General features: G+C 42.4%; 2 protein-coding genes across 3 annotated transcripts in view; both read right to left on the minus strand.

Moving 5' to 3' along the window:
• The window catches only part of TJP2 (tight junction protein 2), a 67,999-nt gene extending 64,914 nt beyond the window's left edge, over nt 1–3,085 (minus strand). The window contains exon 1 of one of the 2 annotated variants that reach the window (XM_074857153.1): nt 2,489–3,085. The gene's annotated coding sequence lies outside the window, so the exon portion shown is untranslated. Of the gene's footprint in view, nt 1–2,484 lie in introns of both variants that reach the window. The other variant, XM_074857155.1, reaches the window with a different exon arrangement.
• A 3,972-nt stretch (nt 3,086–7,057) lies between these two features.
• FXN (frataxin) lies at nt 7,058–19,588 on the minus strand. The gene is made up of 5 exons (XM_074857159.1): nt 19,434–19,588; nt 17,523–17,605; nt 15,559–15,679; nt 12,016–12,113; nt 7,058–8,655 (listed from the first exon to the last, which is right to left on the minus strand). The coding sequence occupies exons 1-5, from the start codon at nt 19,557–19,559 to the stop codon at nt 8,502–8,504; spliced, it is 582 nt and encodes a 193-aa protein (XP_074713260.1). The 5' UTR covers nt 19,560–19,588; the 3' UTR covers nt 7,058–8,501.
• Nucleotides 19,589–19,734: the final 146 nt, after the last annotated feature.

The raw sequence follows: 19,734 nt of genomic DNA on the forward strand, positions 1-19,734 counted from the left end.
TTCCCCTGTTATTAGAATGACTGGTTCCAGGATTACTACAACAGGATGAAACTGATGCAGCCAAGGCATGACAAAAGTTACACCGTCTTGAGAATGTAAATACTATTATTCCAGCAATTAAAAGAGAACAGTCTTGTAACAAGAGATTTCCTTTACCCTACAAGGAAGTTCTGGAGACAGACAACATTGGTAACTGTTTAAACACACACACAAATGCCACCATCTAGATTTGCTCTTAAATGCGGCTTTGAAGTAGTTCTGGAATATTAGGCCATTCCCCAGTTGAGGATTACCATGATCCAGGAACTTTCTGATGCTTTTAGGCATCTAGATTTTATAGAAGTACGAAACGTCCCATTTTGTGAACTGTGTCAGTGCCTAAACATTTTTTCAATCACTAAGGAAGATTTCCTGGTTGTCCTTAGAAGACACTGAACCAGAAAAGGGGGGATTAAGCAAGCAAGAAAGTATCGGACACTTAATTACTTTGATGCCTCACTCTGAAGAGCTCTATTGAGATTATAGTTCATGCAAAGTATTGGGATCATCCTAAACCCACTGCATAATTCCCAATACTCATCTTTAGTCACAAAAACCCAGTGTAGTAGCACTGAGCACAGTAGCAGTTACTGATACTGTGATACAGGGCATGCAGAATGTAATTAAAGTTAGTTGCAGTTTCTCTAATCCAGAGTGATTCCCTTTTGCAAAGGGGAGGAGTCACTATCATTACCTGAATGCAATGTTTAGGGTATAAGATGATGTTTGAATGTAACAGTCTGGAAGCAATTGTAACAGTACACTTACCTAAAAGTCAAATACATGCAGAAAGCTTCCACAGAAGCCTGATGAAAGTCCTCACAAGCACTAGGTGATACTAATTATAAATCTTATAATTTATTATACTAGTTATAAATCTTACTGACCGTGTCAAAATGGCACACACACGCTTACTACATGCAAAGCGTTTCCAAGTCTCCTCAAACAGCCTGATGATCTATCAATGAATACCAATTTATGCAAGCAAACTTCCCACGCTTTCCAGTACCTTATTCTTGCCATGCAGACCTCATGGATCCTAACAAGGGTCACTGCTTGGAAGAGTTTATAGATGGATCTTTAGACTATGAATGCTTTAGAAACAAAAGAAGCAATTTTATCAGTCATAGCACATGTTTGTTTTTCTTTTCCTTTCTTTGAACCACAGCTGAATCACAATCCTAAACCTTTAGAACAAAACCTTGCTGAGTAAAAGAAAAGGTAAATCATTTTAATAAGTTTCAAACCGTCCCACCTTGATCATTACATCCAAAGGTTGAAACAAAGCAGACCTTTGGTGGCCTCTGCTGAAGCACAGATGTGGTGCTGAGAGCTTTCAAATACCATCCTAACTGCTGGATTCGACACCAGTTTATAAATTGAAGCTAGGGAAGCAGGTTATTCAGAGATTTCACGTGTTTTAAGTGAGTCATTATTAGAAAGCAACACTGGAGTTACGGAAGTTTTCAGAAAACCAATCTGAAAGATGAGTATACAACTCTTACACAAGTATGTTCAGACAGCGTGTACTTTTTCATCCTGGAAAAACACGCAGAGGAAACAGATTTCACGTAGGGGGAAAGTAAGGGCAGAGTTCTCTAATAAAGCATGTGCATGCCACTGGTAGATCAACCTTGACATCCACGATGCAAATCTAACGTACCTGGGGCTCCAGCAGCGAAAACAAGGCCGATGCCAAGGCACTTCAAGAGGGCAATCAGGCGTTTGGCTCCTGGAACTGCCTGTTCCTTTGTTTTACAGTTCACTGTTAACTTGAAACTTCCCCTGACCCACTTAGCCAAAGCCCAAGACACGGCTGGAATCCACTCGGGATGTGCCAACATAAAGATTTCAGGAATTCTGCGTGTAACAAAGGCAACTCGAGCCCCCGTCGCCTGGGGTGTGCGCCCGCCGGGGGACCCGCCCCTCCTGAGGGGAAAAAACCCGGCTAAACAAAAACCCTGATTCATCGGTGACATCTCTCCCACTTCCCACGCAGTATCAGCTCTCCCGGAAAGTACTTAGCACGGAAAAAGTCACCGAGAGCCGCTTAATCCCGTTAGGGAAAAGCCGATCCCCGACCCGAGCCCGGCGGCTCCCGCGCCCTAGGTGCGCGGCGGCGGCAGCGGAGGGAGCGGGGGGGGGGGGATTGTGGGTGTCCCCCGCGGCGGGAGGGCAGCCCCCGCCCCGGGTCCCGCGGACAAAGGCGGCAAAGTGCGCCCGAGGAATGAAGGGGTAGGGGGGAGGGGAGGAAAATCCAGAGCACACAATGGAGGGAAAGTGAGAAGTCGCGCAGCTCTTCCCGCAGCGCGGCCCCTGGAGCGGCGAGCGGCAGCAGCGGCGCCGGACGGGGCCGGCGAAGCGCCGCACCTGCCCCAGCAGCGGGGAGCGGCGGGGAGGAGGCGCGGAGCCGGGGGCAGCCCAGCCCGCTCCCTGCGGGGATACTCGCCTGCTCGCGGAAGTAGCCCCGGTGCGGCGGCAGCGGCGTCCGGCAGCGGGAGGTGATGTCCCGGGAGGCGGCGCGGCGCTGGCACTGCGCGCCCTGCCCTCAGCCCTGCCCCGCCGCCCCGCTGCGACGGCGGCACCGGGTGCAGGTCGGCTGCGGCCGCTCCCGCCGCGTCGGGCGATTTCCTGCGGGGCGCGGGCGGGGGCGGCGCGGCCGCGACGGGGGGGGGCGGGGCCGCTCCGGGCAGGCTCACGCCGCAGGTGCCGGCCTCGCCCGCAGGTGGGGGGGGGGGGGGGGGGGGGCAGGGGCGGCCGGGCCGGAGGTGGCGGGCGGCGGACAACGCGTCCCCTCCGCAGGCACGGCTCCACCTGCGGCCGCCGACCCCCCCGCCCCGGCTGAGGGGTGACCTCGCCCCGCTGCCCCCCTCCCGCGCTCAGGCTCGCTCGCGCTCTCGCACACGCGGTGACGGGCGGGGGAACAGGAAATACCGGTCGCAGCCCGGTGCTCCGCGCCGCTGAGTCACCGCGGCGGGGCCGGCCCGGCCGCCTCGCCCCCCCGGCTTGTCTCAGCCCGTCCCGACGCTCGGGAGACGGGCCCCGACACCGTCCCCCGGCCCCGCAGGCGCAGCCCCCGCGGCGGGACCGGGGCGGAGAGCCGACCTGCGGGCGTTCGCCGCAGCTCCCGCGGCCGGTGCCGGCGGGCCGGGGCGGAGCTGGCGGAGTCCGGTCGCCGCCGCTGCTGTCACCCAGCACCGCGTTTGTGTGTTTCTTCCGCTTACGTCCACGTTTTGTTACGAACGTGGGATCATTGCCCATCTAAACTTTTCCAACTGAAAGACCTCTGAAACAGCTTTTAAAACTACGGTGCAATGCTTCACGTATGCTTCTGAATCTGCTTTTTTCCTGCCTTCTATCACAGAAGAGCTACGGCCAACTTCCCGCCACTTTACTGGCGTGCTCTGGCACCCGGCAGCTCTGAGGAGCTGGGTGTTCACACTGTCACGCGTAGCTGAAACACCCAAGATGAGGAGAGGGCAGAGCAGCTCCATTTCCAGGCCAGAACACGCAGCATCACTCCACAAGTCGCACCAATGCTGTTCCCGAAACCTTAACTTGACAAAAGGGAACTGCACTTCAGGCTGGCATTCCACAGGTATCAGCTTTCCGGCATCAGTGATGTCCTGCAGCCGAAATGAGAAAGGCGAGGCCAAACAGCCTTGACAGGATTCTTTGGAGTCGTATTTCTTCCGCACTGTAGAGCACTAAATGTCACCAGGAATTCCTTACCAGCTCTCTTGGACATTAAACCCCATGCAAGCCCCTCTAAAATCAAACAGTATACATTTCCCTGGTACCAGGCCTGTGAAACAAAATCTACTGGCAAGTTTTCTGTTTTGTTCTGAGTTGCCTGTGAGAAAGAGCAGAAGATTTTTCAACAGATGCTAAATATTCTAGCTTTCCACAGCATTCCTAATTCATACTGATTTCTTCCTCATTAGGTGCAGCTGATGTTTGCGCAGTATGCCTCATGCAGAGATTAAGAAGGCAAACAGTGTTCTTCATGAAGGTGCTGGACTTTGGAAGGAGGCACTGAAAGAGCCTATTTCATTGAGAGCAAATACAAAACTGCATTCAGACGTTGTATTGAAAAAGCCTGCTTGTAGCGATAGTTAATAATTAACATGCATGTGCATACTGTAGTCTTCAAGTGACCACTCCAGTCTAAAAGTCCCAAACGGCAAAACCAGGGGGGGGAATAAAAAGGACTAAATCAGTAACTTGACGTTTTCTGTCAGCCATAGGCAGACCCAGCAATCAGTATGAAATACAATATTGCATTCAAACAGAATCAAGGCACGATGAGTGGAAATTTAGTTTTACTTCCAGGTATGTGTCAGATTATTTGGTTTACACTGTGCTAGGTGTCAATTTCCTTAATTAATGTTTAAAAACTTCATCTGTTCTCTAAATGTTTTCCTTTTTCTGAAGCTACTTTTGTAACAGTGACCTTATGGTGCTTGGTCAATGGTTTTAAAATGCTGTGGAATAATACTACTGACATATTTACTGTATTCCTAATTTTTTTCAGTAGAACAGTAGAGAACATTGATGGCTAGCAGAAGAGCCTACATCTGGAAACTGACAATGCTTACAAAATTACTCACTGTAATACTGATCACTTAGCATGATTACCATGACACAATTTTTAAAACAATTCAGCAAATTGTAGAGGGCAGCAACATTATATGGCTTGTTTTAAACATCTATTGTTTCCTTATCTGAACTTGTCTTCCTTTAACCTGAACTCCAAAGTACGTTTGTCATTAGTAATTGTTTAAAAAACTTTATTTGTTCATAGCTCTGTTTATTCTACCCCCAGTAAAACAGCCTCTTCTGGCTCCTTTGGTAGAAGTCATGAATCTTGTCTTTGTTCTATGACTGCCAACAGTACAATTTACATAAAAGACAATTTAAGACAGAGGGGGACATAACTCCAAACAACATTTTCTTATCTTTAAACAGGAGTTAAAAAAAAAAAAAATCTCAGTATCAAAATGAACTGGAACATGTTTGATTGATTACAATTATAAATAGTGGTGTGCAGTAAATTTAAAATACTATCCCCTAAGGTGCCACAACATGATGCAGCTTGCCCCTAGTCTTTCCTTGCCTTGCCAACGACATCAGCCGTTGGGCAAAGTTATTCTCTTCCTGATAGCCTTTGCCTCTGCCCCTCCTGTGCTTCCTTTTCTGTTTTGAGTACTCTTCCACGTATTTTGGCAATCCTCCACCTTCTTCCCAGGACTCCCACACATTCCAGAGCTGGTTAACACAATCTCAGAGTTCAACCATTAACCAGAAGCTAAAAGTAATCAAACACAAACCTCCCTGCAAATCCGCCTTCTCTTATTTGACTACCACCTCTTCAGGACAGGTCTTTATCCCATTTATTGAAGCTGCTAAAAGACTGGGAATTTTAAGGAAACAAGATGTGATGATTTTATCACATGGAACAGTCTTGCAGGGAAAAGGTAACATTTCTTAAGAATTATCACAAGTGGAAAGGAAAATGAACCAGCAAACACCAGACAAGCATTTAGGCACGTAACTCCTGTCAAACAGATGTAGTATTTTGTGACCAATGCAGACTGTGGGAAGTTGCTCTAAGTTTAACTTGACTACACGAATCAATCGCAACTTCCAAAGAACTCACTGGCACACAGGAAACAATGAATTTTAGCAAGGTTAGACATGCTAGGACTTTCAGACTGTAGGCCTGAAGCAGAAAAATACAATCATCAGAGAGTGATTAGCTATTGGTGAAAACTCTTGATATACCCCAAAAAATCCAACACCCCCCACTTTCTCTGCTGAGCCTGAGCATCTGGTGCAACTACAAATGCTGATACTCATCTTTCAAAAGTACTCTGTACATTTTCCTTCAGTGAAGTTGGAGCAACTGTCTTGTGGAGAGAACACTGCCAGTAACACGGTGGTTCTTCTTGCCCGTAGTGCGTATCAAAGGATTTTCCTTCAGCCATTTCTTTTGGGAGAGGTAAAGCAAGGAACTATTGATGTGATGTCAGGTGCATAACCACAGAACAATCTGCTTATTCATGTAAGTTATGGAAGTAAAAAATAGTACAGAAGTGTTATTTGTCTTGGGGCAATATGCAAAGTCTGACATGAGGATCAGAGCTTGTCCTGGGCCTCCACTGTATGAACATGATGGCTGATGGAGTCCTTGCCCTTATTTACATTTTCATGCAAGTATTAGAGCAAAAAATGAGTCACATCCTATGATTCATTTTATACACTGAGATAAAACTCATTCTAACTTGCTGACGCTGTTTATCTTCACCAGTTAGATTAAATCCATTTGTTACTCAGATACCTAAAACCAGGAAATTGTTTGCATAAATAGCAGTAGCATTATGGATGAAGGGCAAGGCATGTCAAATGTAAAAGCTGAAGCACTCTTACAAAATCCAGCCCAACTGTCCAAATCTTGAACAGAATCTTTCCAGTAAGTGTTTTATAAACACAAATAATTCAAAACAATATGCGTGTCTGTGGTCTTAAGCTTTATCAACATAGCCTGAAATCACACCTTTACATGGTAGAAGAAAGAATTCTACATGCAACTTTATTTTGGTATAAATATTTGCATGAGACGTTAAGGGAATGGAGAATGAACCTCCAAATACGAATCCGATGCATATTAGTGAATATGCTGCATGCAAATGACTGAAAAATTTTTTTTGAAAAGTCAATCAGATTAGTAATTACACAAGCTATATGCGATAAGGCAAAAGAAAAATGAGGAAAAGTATCCTTGATTCAAATATCAAGTCATTAACATCTATACAAATGTGTTTAAATAGCTATTTGAACTAGTAGGAGATTGAGATAAAATACTATTGTTTTCCATATGCTGTAAATTATTTTCAGTATTCTAAATTCAAAACAGTAAAAAGACATTCTATTATTAGCTTTCCTTTGTATAAAAAAAAGCATGGTTAACTCTTGTACTCATGAGTCACTGTATTTACCTCATCCAGTACAGCTGAAATTTCAGATGTCATATTTTTTATTTTGATTGAAAAACACGCAGTGTGCACAATTAACCAAGAGCTGCTTCCAGTGAAAGGTTACTGTTATACTTTAAATGCAAATACTGTGCAACAGTACTATATAGCTATTATTTTTCAATGACAAAATTAATCACATCTGTAATAATTCTTGCTATCCAGAGAAGCATGCCAAACTAACCACAAGCAGAGGAAATACCACCAGTTTGCACTGAACATCTTTTCATACATTGATAAAACAATTTATAATAGTATGGTATAACTGTTTGCTCAAGAATCAGTCAACAACTTTGTGCTTCCATTTTACAGGCAATTAAAAATCGCCAGTGGTAATAATACAATAGTGCAAGTGTTGAAGACTTGCTCTTGCAGTTCATGATTTCTTTTAAAGCTTTTTGGTTTAAGATCCGGAGTGTATAATTTATTTCATTCTCATTTTTTAAACAGCCTCAAAGAGACAGCTTCATCAGCGTTAATTACCATACTCAGTTGTAAAAAGCAAAAAAGGCAAAAGTTCCTGCATCAGCACGGTAATAAGGGGAACCTTTTATCATGGTGAAAAAAGATAATCTAAGTTCTCTTACTTAAGAAATGCAACAGAACAAAATTAGTGCAAATTTTGGTACCATGAGAGGATCCTAATTTTGCTCAACTCAAAAAGTCAATAAATTACATATTTTTACTCTTTGAAGAACAAAAGGGAACAGAAAGACAAGTCCACAGTAACAGAATGAAGCATTTGCAGAGGTGCTGCTGCACAGCTTAAACATCACATACCAGCCTTTTCATTTTTTTATGATGCTTACATCCACACAGACCTCTAAGTAATTTAAAGTTTAGCTCAAAAAAAATCCTAATGTGTAAGAAACTAGAATTTAGAATTTGGAAAAAAAAGCAAGTTCCGCAATACTGAGAGAAAAACTCTTACTACATGCATTACGCAATATGAAAAGTTTCTACCTGCTACAGTCATTTTGTTTAGAAGATGTTCAATTTGACTGTGATGCGTTATTCACCTGCAGTAGCCACAAATTTTAATGCAATGCGTTCACAGTACCACAACTTAGGTTAATGGGATTCACAGGCATTTCTTGGTTTGGCTGAATGTCTCACCAAAAAGAGTTTAGCATCTGTCCTTACATTCAAACAAGACAACAGACAGTAAGAATTCATTACTTACTTCTGCAGTAAGAAAGTAAGGAATGCAGTAACAGGAAGGGCAACCTCAACCACCTTTACTACATGGACACAGATGCAAGCAGTGGCACAGAAGCCCAAAGACTGGGCACTAGAGAAAAATACGTTCATTTTTGTTGCACAACATAGCGATATCAAGAAAAACAAGAACAGAATTAAGCTCAGGTACTTCAGAAACCAAGGAAGGGCGTGGTTAAAGTCTTTAAACTTCCATGAGGTAGAATATTATCAAGTGTCGTCTTTCCCAGAATATATTAAGCAGGAGAAATCCAATTTAGTTTTTAATGCTGTTGAAAATTCTTTTGATAGCAGTTCATGAAGGGATACTCGGTCATGAGAATACACCCAATTCCGTCCAGTCCAGTCATAGCGCTTGGGCCCACTAGAAAACAAAACACACTGTGTAAATACAGATTATTCATGGGAAATTGCTGGAAGCCTGTATTTATAATGTACCGCAGAGAGCCCCGGAAAAGGAACAGATAACATGGAGAAAGACTGGTGGGGTAGTCTGGGGAAGTGGAGCAGAAGAGGCCAGATCTGCCAGGAACTGCTGAGCCATCCAACAGATGTATCTGAAAGGTGGTAAGACAGATACATCAGTCACTCCCAACAGACAGAAGCTCCTTCCCTTCTTGCTTTTGGCACCGACTTCCCCAATTTCTTCCCCTACTCCCTTCTTCCCTCACCCATATCATTTTCTTGCACACAAATACTACAAGGGATATTTGTATAACGCTGAATTAATGCTATTGATTAGTTCTTGCAGCAGTCACATGCAAATATTCTTAGCACGGCAGAACACAGATCACTTTCTTCTCAGATGCAACAAAAGAATTTCCCAGCTGAAAGCAAATGCCTTGGCATGTGGGAGATTTATATTTAAAATGCTGTTTTCCTCTATGCTATCATACAGTTGTTAGCTTGATTTTTCAGGCCTACATAAGTATCAAGAAAAACGTGAACACGCAGGTTTCATTCCAGACCTTTCTATGCACCCAGTTCTTCACATCTGAAACAGGAGAATGAAAGGCACTCACTACTATTAACGTCAGCTAGAGAAACTAAGAAAAGAGAAAGCAATGAAATGGTAATCTGGGATAAACAGACAAACCATCAGTCTTATTCTTGAACTCACAGGACAAAATGCCTTGGAACTCAAGACAATCCATGCACAAGGTCTGCTAGAAAACAGACTATCCTATGTATACACAAGAACAATTTGCAGGTTCTCTACAAACATAAACACTAATCTGAACCTTGAATAACCTGAACTGCTTGCAATATTCAAATGAAGAACTTTTCAACTACTAACCAAACTACAAGAAGTCACAAATGCAAACACAAATCAGTCACTTCTGCTGAAATCTCACTTGCTGTATGGTAACTATCTGGAATCGAGATTACGTGCTCCAGTTACTTTACTACGCATTTCTCACTTCTTTGTCTTTGCAGCGCAGGTGTATGTTTATAGTGTCCTGCACCATGACAGAATGGGACAGTCATTCATGAAATCAGGCTAAGACAGGCCCTTTAATCAACAATGACAAAGAAAAAAATGCCTAAGTTATCTGAACTGTTTTTAAATGTTACATAGTAAATATCAGTGATATGGTTAGCATGTGAAACACCTCCACAGTTATCTGAATCTCCAAAATACTGTACAAATGTTATTTAATTTAAATTAATAATTTAAGCAAGGATCTTGTGAATTCTATAAAATGCCTACAATATAGGCTAAACATATTTCTCGTGGAAAGTCGGCATATATTTTTAAACAGTAAGAGAGAAGAACTAAAATACCACATTAAGGTATTAAGAGATGCTGTGTAAGGTTAAAAAAGTCTTTTTAGTCAAAGGAGCTACATGAAATTACTGCAATCAAACTGCTGGCAGGTTACATGCACCCTCTCACACCCTTTTTTTAACAGTCAACTAAGTAAAGCTTTACAAACCCAAGCTTAAGTTCACTTTGGTGTATAGATGCATGATAGCAAACAGAAGTCAAAAAAATTCAAGAAAATGTCTCTCTCCCACATCTTAAGATTGTCTTCCTTGGGATATGTTCTTAAAGACTCAAGATTATACATTTACTGTACAAATTTCCAAAATGTAACATCCAATTCAAGTGATCACTGGCAGTAACACTTGCTTCTTTCACTTCCTAGAACACTGCACTTAAGAAGTATGTCACTTCAGATCACATAGTGTTTGCTGGAGTTGCTTTTCCAAAGTCAGGAAGTGAACAAGTAGCATTGTATTTCAGGAAATACCCCGTTTACCATAATACCAGTTAAGGAAGCACAAAACTTGATGTTTGTAGGTGAATCATTTTTCATCACAGATGATGAAAAATACCATCAAAGAATTTTCAAGTTTATCTCTTTCCTTGCGTATTTATATTCATTGCTGGAGCAATCAAAAAAAAAAAAAGTTTAACATTTTTTCATCAATTCCACATTCTGGAGCATGTATGTCTCAGTTCAGTTAAGAGTTGGCTTTAAACAGATAGGAATTCTCTGAACTTTGGTTTTCATAAACTGATGAAACCTTTGTGTTAGTGACACAAAAATCTTATAGTCATTTTAAGCAGAATCAAAGTTCAGAAATTATGCTTGTTGCAAAATATATCTGGAATGAATAAGTTCTGACACACAGCCTGCATCTGTCTAAACAAAAAGGTTTGTTAGCTTGCTAGGTCTGTGCCTTAGCAAGTGATGTACCTGTTAAGAAAATTGTTTAATTAATAAAAGGATTCTGGGATAGGAGGAGTTTGTAGAAGAAAATTACTAACCTAGTATGCTATGCACCAGCCAGTACATATATACACTAAATCAAAAGTAGAATTTTCTTTATGTAAATTTTATGTCCATTAAAATTGTTTCTCTTAAATTAAATCTTAAATTCTATTGTGCGTTGTCTTCTCCCTGACAGAACCCCTACTACAGAATTCTACTACTGCAAAACCCAGTTTTGTATCAATACGTTCTTTCTGAACAACATTCAAGAGGTACACCTGCATAGTTACTGGGTGTGCTCATACTTTCCAGTTAGCTGGTTCCTTCACCAGTAACACTGACCAACTCCCTGCGTCTTCTCCCTGTGGTAGTGACAGAGAATACAAATTTTCTTGGGAGACAGCTACATTTTCCCACATATCTAGCTGCCCTCCCTGCTGAAACCAAAGAGAAAACCTAGAATGGATCAAAACACAGCATTAGAGAAGGCAGAGGGAACAGCTAGCCAAGGCTCCCATGAAGTGCAGATGCTTGACAAAAACAACCGGTGGGAGAGTACATGAACATATAAAGCAGGAAATCCCAAACGCTTAAAGGGGAAGGAGCCACCCTGTTTAAATACAAAGAGAGGTTTGGATCATAACATCATCATCACTTTTTTTCCAACAGAAGCTTTGGTTTTGTTTTTTTTTAATAATGGCTGTTTATTTTTCCTGTAAGTAGGCTATATTCCTGTAGACATGGGTTTGGACTTGAACAGGTTATGAAAATTCTGTATTACACATTTCCTGGATTAATTTAGGTATGTCAGTAGACTGCACCATGCCTCAAACCTCTGTAACAAAGTATCGAACATTTAGATTATATCATGTTTTGAGAATACACTAAGTAAAAGGGTTACTTATGAAAAGGATATTGCACAGTCCATGCCGTGCTATAAAAAAGGGGAAGTACATTTCCACCCAGTCTGCAGACATTACATAACTAATTTACACAGAACTTACCTAGTGGGTGATGACAGCCAAATCTGCCGGTTTGGTGTTTGCTTATTGATTACATATGTTCCCATGTCTCCACCTAATTTAACTGTTAGAACTCCACTCTTAAAACACAAATAAAATGAGAAATTAAAAATATGTATCCTGTTACTTGACAAGAATTACATCATCTGCAGCAGATAAACAGTAACTTACATATCTGTATCACACTCCTAACTATTTCCCAAACAAAAATAGCTTTGAAGAGTGATCATTAGGTATCAAAAACTTATCTTAATACCTAGGACAACCTGCATATCTTTTAGTCTGATCTAGACTTTAAACCTTCTGGTCAGAGTTCGATTTAGTGTGTTTACACCATTCACAATGGCACTACTTAAATAATACTCTTGAGCTTTGACCTGTCATCTTGAAAGGACTGCTAGTTCATTTTGCAATGATTAAAACATCATCCAGTAACAACTTTTTCTATTCATCAACAAGGCAGAACTGGTGTGGTTCAAAGTCAAGAAGCTTTGTGTGTCATCAGTAGATTCTTGAGCCATGAAATTTTACCTAACTTTTCTTAAGTCACAGTTCCCCAGCGAATAAACGCATTTCTTTCTCCAATAATTCTGATGAAGTGCCTAGATCCTGAATCCTACCTCAAAAATATTCCACTTTTAAACTCCATGAGGTCTGGTTTGTTTTACTTATGCCAGCTTTAGACCATTATCCTAGTAAGCATCTATTTTCTCTTTCTTACTCACTTTCATTACTGACAACATGATTCATATTTCTCTGATATTTTCACAAGTGCATTTGAAAAGCATACATAACTGACAAAAATATTTCTCTCCTAACATTGAAGGAACAACACTACTTGGACTAGAGTTAACCTACAGACAATCTAAATTATGCTAATGAAAAAGGATATCTCTACAGAGTACAGTTTGATGATTCAGGTAATAGGTTAGTCATATTTAATCTACAGTTTCTCAAATACTTCATGCCCTGTAGCATGATAAAGTTCTTTCAGGGAATCCTACTTTTCATGCTTTAGTCAGAAGATACTACAAGAGCTACTATCATTGCTAGGGCTATTTGCTATATATAAACACTTGCTGTGGGGAAAAAATATTTTCATTTATGAGTAGCTGCTACTTGCAAACTTACTCTGTAGCACAGGCAGCAGTTTAGAGTTTCCTTCCCCTACAAAACAACTCTGTTATTGGTTTCTGACATATCTCAAGGATCATCAGCCATGAAATAATACTCTCAAGGTCTGATTTTTTTTACTTTAGTTCCCATGCTGTTTCTGTGCTTGATTAGCGATTTATATCTGTGATCAACAAAATAAAAATAAAAGGCTCCCCTGGTTAATATTGCCATCAGGTTGTCCTGCCAGTTACATTAATTGGATATTGGTTTAGTGCAAAGAAGGACAAGAACAAGCTACTTCTCTGGTTGTCAGAATTCAAACTTTTCTGTATCTCAGTGGCCTTAGAACTGTAGAAATACAGCAGAATAAGAGCAGGTTGGGGGATTAGGCCTGAATAGCGATATAAAGGTTTCACTACTCTACGTACTCTTTAGTGCCATATTAAGTATTCAGCATGATGTTATGCTGTACACTACAAAAAACTGTAAGTAAACAGGTTTCCAAAGAGTTAATAGAAATCTATACTATTGCTTACATTGTGTGTCAGCTGTTATAGAGTGTTGTTACTGTCATTACAAATTAAATAAAGGTTAACTTCTAATGCTGTGTTTAAACATTTTCTCATACATTTTGCAACACTTTTGAAATACTAGAAAATACAACTTGAGTTTTTAAGAACTTAAATTGCAAGATATTTTTACCATATTTTAAGAAATACTACTGTATGTGTTTTGTACTACTGGATGAATGTTTGTTAGCTCCTGGTAACAAGAATATTCTTTGAAAGAGATTTTTTTTTTCCCTGGACAAGAAGATCTAAATAGTTTGTAATAGTTCACAGACATAACAGACCTTTATCACGTTCGCCACCTTGTGGCTTGCTATAGCCCTAGCCTTGTTTGGAATTAACTTTGGCAAACGGGACTATTTAACCTTTCGTTCTTAACAGAAACGACAACACATTATTATGTCATCATACAGTCTATGAAACAAAGGAGTACTGGTAAAAATTACGATGGATGTAAAAATAATTCCTTTTGAGCCTCACAGGGAGTCAATGTCAAACACAATCCACTCTACAGAAGGTGGAGATAGAACTGCCGTAAGATGAAGTGTCTAAGGATACTAAAGAGGTAAATTATAATCTTGTTGCTAATTTTTGTCCTAAACTCTTTAAATCAGGCTAATAGGTGCTGATACACTAAAACATACTGAGTGATTATGGTTAAACAATTATTTGCTTTTCACCAGATGAACAATTAACTGTAACATTGACTACATAAATTAAAGTAACAAATAGTATTTGCTAAGGGCAACAACAGACTCCTACTAATAAGACATTATTTTCTATCCTAGCTATAAGAAATAGAGAATGAACATTATGATGACAAAGTTGCACAGGAGCAAGTCCAAAAACTACAGGGTTTTGGGGTTTGGTTGGTTTTTTTTTTTTTTGCAAACCATCTGCTTCAACATCCCTGAACATAAAACCTTAATTGACAGGGCCAGTAGAAAGCAACCTCCTTGTGGTAAGACATGAAGACAGAGCAGCAGTTATGTGACCTCAAAAAAATGCAGTAGTGAAAGACCTGTGTTGCAGACGGCAGCATAGGGAGAAACAGCACTCTCCTCCAAGTCACGTAGAGGGCTGTAACATACAAACCACTTCAGAAATTGTATATAAAACTAATAAATTCCCTATACAAATATAATAGACATTTTTAACCTGAGTCTGTTGCTCCTGTAAAAGACTTTGAGTGGCTGACCTATTAAAGGCTCCAATTATCAGGCTAGCAGCCACCCAGTGTCTCCCATGACAGTAGCCTTCTCCCCGTGTATGCTGTGGTCCCCCTTCCCCCTTTTGCATCCAAACACTGCATCCTCTTCTTGCTTCTCTGCACCACGGGCTGTCATCAGTGAAGCCAGGACAAACATACCCTACCCACTCAAGACAAATGTGGCATCTCGGTATTCAGGGCAATCAAAGAAACTGCTCTACCAGTCACATGTGATGTGCACGTACTATGCCATATAGGCCTGTCCTGGTTGGTATTCACCGGGATGGAAGTGACTGCTGATGTCAGAGGTCTATGCATGTTTAGAAAAATTTATAGACCACTGTGAAATTGGAAAGCAGTTTCTGTCTCCTCCTGTGCTCACTTATTATTCTATATTATGTCTTTGTCTATACACTAAACATTTTAAATACTCAAATCATATAACAGCATGTGTTACTTTTTATCAGAATAGTTGCTCCAGTCAGTATAAACCGGCATATTTTAACAATAAAGCTGTAAAAACTCATTGTATTTTAGGTGTGGGCACTAAGGTGACTAATTTAAAGTGCTCCTTCAAAGAAAAAAAACCTCTACAATAACTACAGAGGTAATAGAATATTTAAAACATACCCCTAAAGAGACATCATAATCTTCTGGGGTAAAAGGCTTATCTGTCAGGTCCTCAAAGAAATCTGCTAAAGAGTCCAGTGTTTCTTCAGCCAGTTTTTCGTAAGTGGTCTCATCTAAAGGGCTACAAATGACATACAAGCCCATAATTAAGAGGAAAAACATGGAAGACAGTATTTTCCCTATAATAAAAACATACCAAGACCATGACCTTGGAGGAAATGGTAATCATGAAATAATCATATAAAACAAGTAGTCATTTTTCTGAAGGTAGTGTACGTAACAATCCACCTTCTAAATGAAATTTTTGAAATTTTGGTAGTAGAGATCTCTTAACTGAGAAGTATGTTCTTCTTTCCTTAGATATACTGACCCCTGTGTACTAAGAGGACAGAGTTAGATTTCAAAATAAGGCATTTTCATAAAACGCCTCTGTGCAAGAATTATTTAGTTTTGAACTCTATGAATAGAGACTAGCATCTCCTGTTTAGAAGCATGTTATTTGACTCTTAAGAAACTCACTGTAGCTATAAGCAGTTTAGAAGCATCAGTATCACATGCCCTGCCTACGTACTGCATTTGACTTCTCAACTGGAATTACAAATGCAGCCTGGTAATTAGATATTACTTAAAGTGTGCTTATGAACTAATAAATATATGGGAATACAACAGAAGATTGGCAAGGATTGTAAACACCCTCAAACGACTTGCAGCCGGGGTGTCAAAAACCACATATATCGTACTAATTGTTCTTTAGCTTTGTGTGCTTGATGGGTAGAATATCTCCGTTTAGATAACATATGCCTGTAAGAGACTGAGAGGCACCTTATCGACCATCCCTGAGATTCCTGCGCTGCTGTGGGAAAGATCAAAGCACAGTGGAAAACACCACCTGCAAAAATCCCCAATGTATGCAGGTGAAAGCAGCAGGTTCAAGATTTTCCCTTCTCTTTTTTGTGGCTAGCAAGGACCGAGCTCCGCGGTGCCTGTGTCCCTGCTTGCGTGCCTGTGGCTGGATGGTGCTACAGAGATCCCCTGGGTCACAAGGTAATGAGAATAAATTTGCTCTTTGCATTTCATCTGTGGTTTTACGGTTGTTCCTGCATCCTGCCTGTGTCAGCTCACACAACATACCATTACCTTATTCTTCAGAGTCTCAAAGCACCCTTGCAGCCATTATGTAAGACTTACAGCACTTGTGAGACTGCTTCTATTATCCTCTTTAAATAAGTAGAAAAAGTTAGTGGAAACAAAGTCTAGATCAGTTTAATTAACCAAATGTAATTAAATCATGTAAGTTTTTCTATCTGTATCAGTGTCAACTTTTAACTGAGTGTGTAGGTGAGTATCTCCAGCAACAGACAATTCAGTGAAATAAGTTCAGTTTTTGCTAATGGGTATGGCAATACAACAGTTATTATAGACTTCGGTGACTCAGTATCAGTTGATGATCCAGAACACAGGGGTTTTTTTTCTAAAGTTTCTTGCTAGTCAGTTACTGAAATACACTCTATGCCACCCATGTGAGGGACATCACAGAAACACCCAGGGGCATGCAGAATGGAAAGCCTTAGGATTAGACATGATTCATGAACTGGTTCAGGGTGCAGTTCAGGTACTTAATGGCAAGAGACATTTTAGACTTCTGCACAGTCCTTCGTTGGGCCTCCAACTGCTGAATCAGAAGGGGAGAAGTCTCTGACAGGCACTGTGTTACACCCTCTCAGCACGACCACAAATTTCATGGAACCTGACATATGTGAAACAGTGCTAGACACCTACATTTAGGTACATGAATTACTTCCTAAGTGACTTCCCAAATTCACCCAAAATGCTTTTTGCTAAAACTGTACTTTTCCTTTACATGATATCAACATTACATTAATTTGATAGTCCTACCATGTCTAGAAATTATTTTTAAATGCAGAGATGATATTTTCATATGAATATTTCAAAATAAAGTTTACCTTGTGTCATTCAGAGTTCCTACATTTCTTAAATTCATGAACTGAACAGTCTTGCTCTTCACCTCTGAAGCATATTGTAATTGCTGTTGAAAGCATAAAATGGAATTAAAAGCTAAAACATGAAGAATTATAAATAATGTATTTGTCACATAAATTAAATAGCTCCTTGAAGTCCTTTCCATCCCCCCCAGTAAAATAATTCTGTATCACAGAGCTAACATGGAAAGATGCAGCTTTAGTCCCTTGATGATTGAGGCAATCTAGAATATTATTGTTCTCTCATACAAACTAATAAAAAAAAGATTTATTCACAGAAGAGTGAACTAGGAAAGAGAAGAACTATTTCTTACTGCTCTACCACAGAATTACCGAGCAACTTCAGACAACTGGCTTAGGCCAAGATTTTCACAATTCATTTTATCAACAACTTGTATTCCTCTGTTAGAAACCATGAATATGTTCAACTGAAATAAAATGAAGTCCTGAATCCTACTTACTTACAAAAGAGCTAACATCACACTTCACATTCTAAATCTCTTCTGTAAAAGAAGCTGTTTGATTTCTAATTTCCGTTTTAAAAAAAGCTTTAAAAAACAAATCAAAATTACAGGAAAGCTGTATCAGCATACTGGCAATAAAAGACAAGGGAGCAAACGGGCAACCCCTCTGAGGGGCAGCAATACATCAACAGGGATAAAGTTGATCCCCTTGTCGAACACTGTAGCAGAAGCACTTATGCTATCCACCAAGAAAGAAAGATAGCATGCTTGCCATTTTCTTCTTAACCTGGGCTATGATGGTATGTATTTTCGGATGAATGGTAAGATAACATTCTTGATTTGCTTTTTGTGTACTTGCACAAGGTTTTGAAAACTAACAGAGTGAGTCGCAAAAGCGAGTGACATTTAAAAAGGAACCATGACAGCCTCTCTTCAAGCATACACAACAGCAAAACACAAAACCATGTCTCTCCATACGGTCTGACATCTATCCTCTGGCTTTACAGGTGAACTGGTCTGTTAGTCCAAAGCCATGACACAGACATAAAGGATAGAGAACAGCAAACTCCTTGTACAATCACAGTGATATAGGTTGACAGAATACACACTGATGCCTACATGTTCTTGACTGCATCCTTTAGCACTTCCATAATGCTCACTTAGGGTCAAAAGCTACGAGACCATAAATACGTTCAGGTTCTGGCCGTATCGAGAGGCTGTAACCCTGTTAGTGTGCTCCTAATTTATGACTTGAGGCTGCCAGCACGATGCTAGCATAGAGTTGGTATCACCCCTCCATGTACCAAACCCAGGGCTGAGGGTGGCCCGCATCTTCTGCAATCGGAACGGGGTATCAAACAAGTCAACAGCTTCAGAGTACAGCAGAGGCTGGGTTCCCCGCCGGGCAGCCCTGACTGCTGCCGCTCCTTCCGCCCAGCGCGGCGGTACTTGCAAGGGCTGGGAACCAGAGGCCGCCGGCCCAGCACTCGTGCGCTCCCCCGTGTCCCGCGGGCGGAAGGCCGAGGCGCGCCGCGGCGAAGACGGCAGCCACCCGGGCGCGGCTCAGCCCTCGCACCGCGCTCGGCCGACCTCAGTGCCGCTCGCACGGGGCGGCGCGGCAGGGGAGCGGAGCGGCCTTCCCCCGGCCACAAAGGGAGGACGCGCCCCGCTGCCGGCCGGCGGGGAGGCCCGGCGGGAGCACTGGCTGGCCTCACGGCCGCGGGCCTGGCGGGGGCCGGCGACGGGCCGGCGGAAAAAACCCCTCCAGCCGCTCCGCGGCGCCGCCCGCAGCGGGAGCCCGGCCCGAGGCCGCCCCGCCCGCCCCTGGGCAGCGCCGGCGCCGCCGGCTCGCCGCCTCCCTCCCGGCGGCGCAGGCCGCGCCTCGCCGCTCCCCCGCCTGCCTCACGCTCACCGTCCGGCCGCGGCCGGCGGCGGCTGTTCCAGCCAGCGAGGCGCCCCCAGGCCCTCCGCTCCGCCGCCGCGCCGCCGCCGCTCGCCGCGCCGCGCGCACCGCGCCGGCCGCCCCCGGCCTCCACATGTCGCCGCCGCCGCTCGCTACGGAAGCGGCCGGGGAGGAGCCAGCCCACCGCGGCGGCCGCCGCTACCGCCCTCCGCCGGCGGCCGCTGGCGAGACCTGACCCCCCGCCCGGCGGGCCCGCCGGGAGCGCAGAGCCGATGCCGGGGGAAGGCAGGGCGCGGAGGAGCCCCTCGCC

This window comes from Strix uralensis, chromosome Z (genome assembly GCF_047716275.1).
Source record: "Strix uralensis isolate ZFMK-TIS-50842 chromosome Z, bStrUra1, whole genome shotgun sequence".
NCBI classification, from domain to species: Eukaryota; Metazoa; Chordata; class Aves; order Strigiformes; family Strigidae; genus Strix; species Strix uralensis.

Bases quoted from the DNA above. Each gene is read 5' to 3' on its own strand.
- FXN (XM_074857159.1), bottom strand. From the start codon at position 19,559: ATGTGGAGGCCGGGGGCGGCCGGCGCGGTGCGCGCGGCGCGGCGAGCG. The intron at 17,606-19,433 runs GTGAGCGTGAGG...TGCTTTCAACAG, and splicing joins CCGCCGGCCGCGGCCGGACG to CAATTACAATATGCTTCAGA. The intron at 15,680-17,522 runs GTAAACTTTATT...TGTCATTTGTAG, and splicing joins GGAACTCTGAATGACACAAG to CCCTTTAGATGAGACCACTT.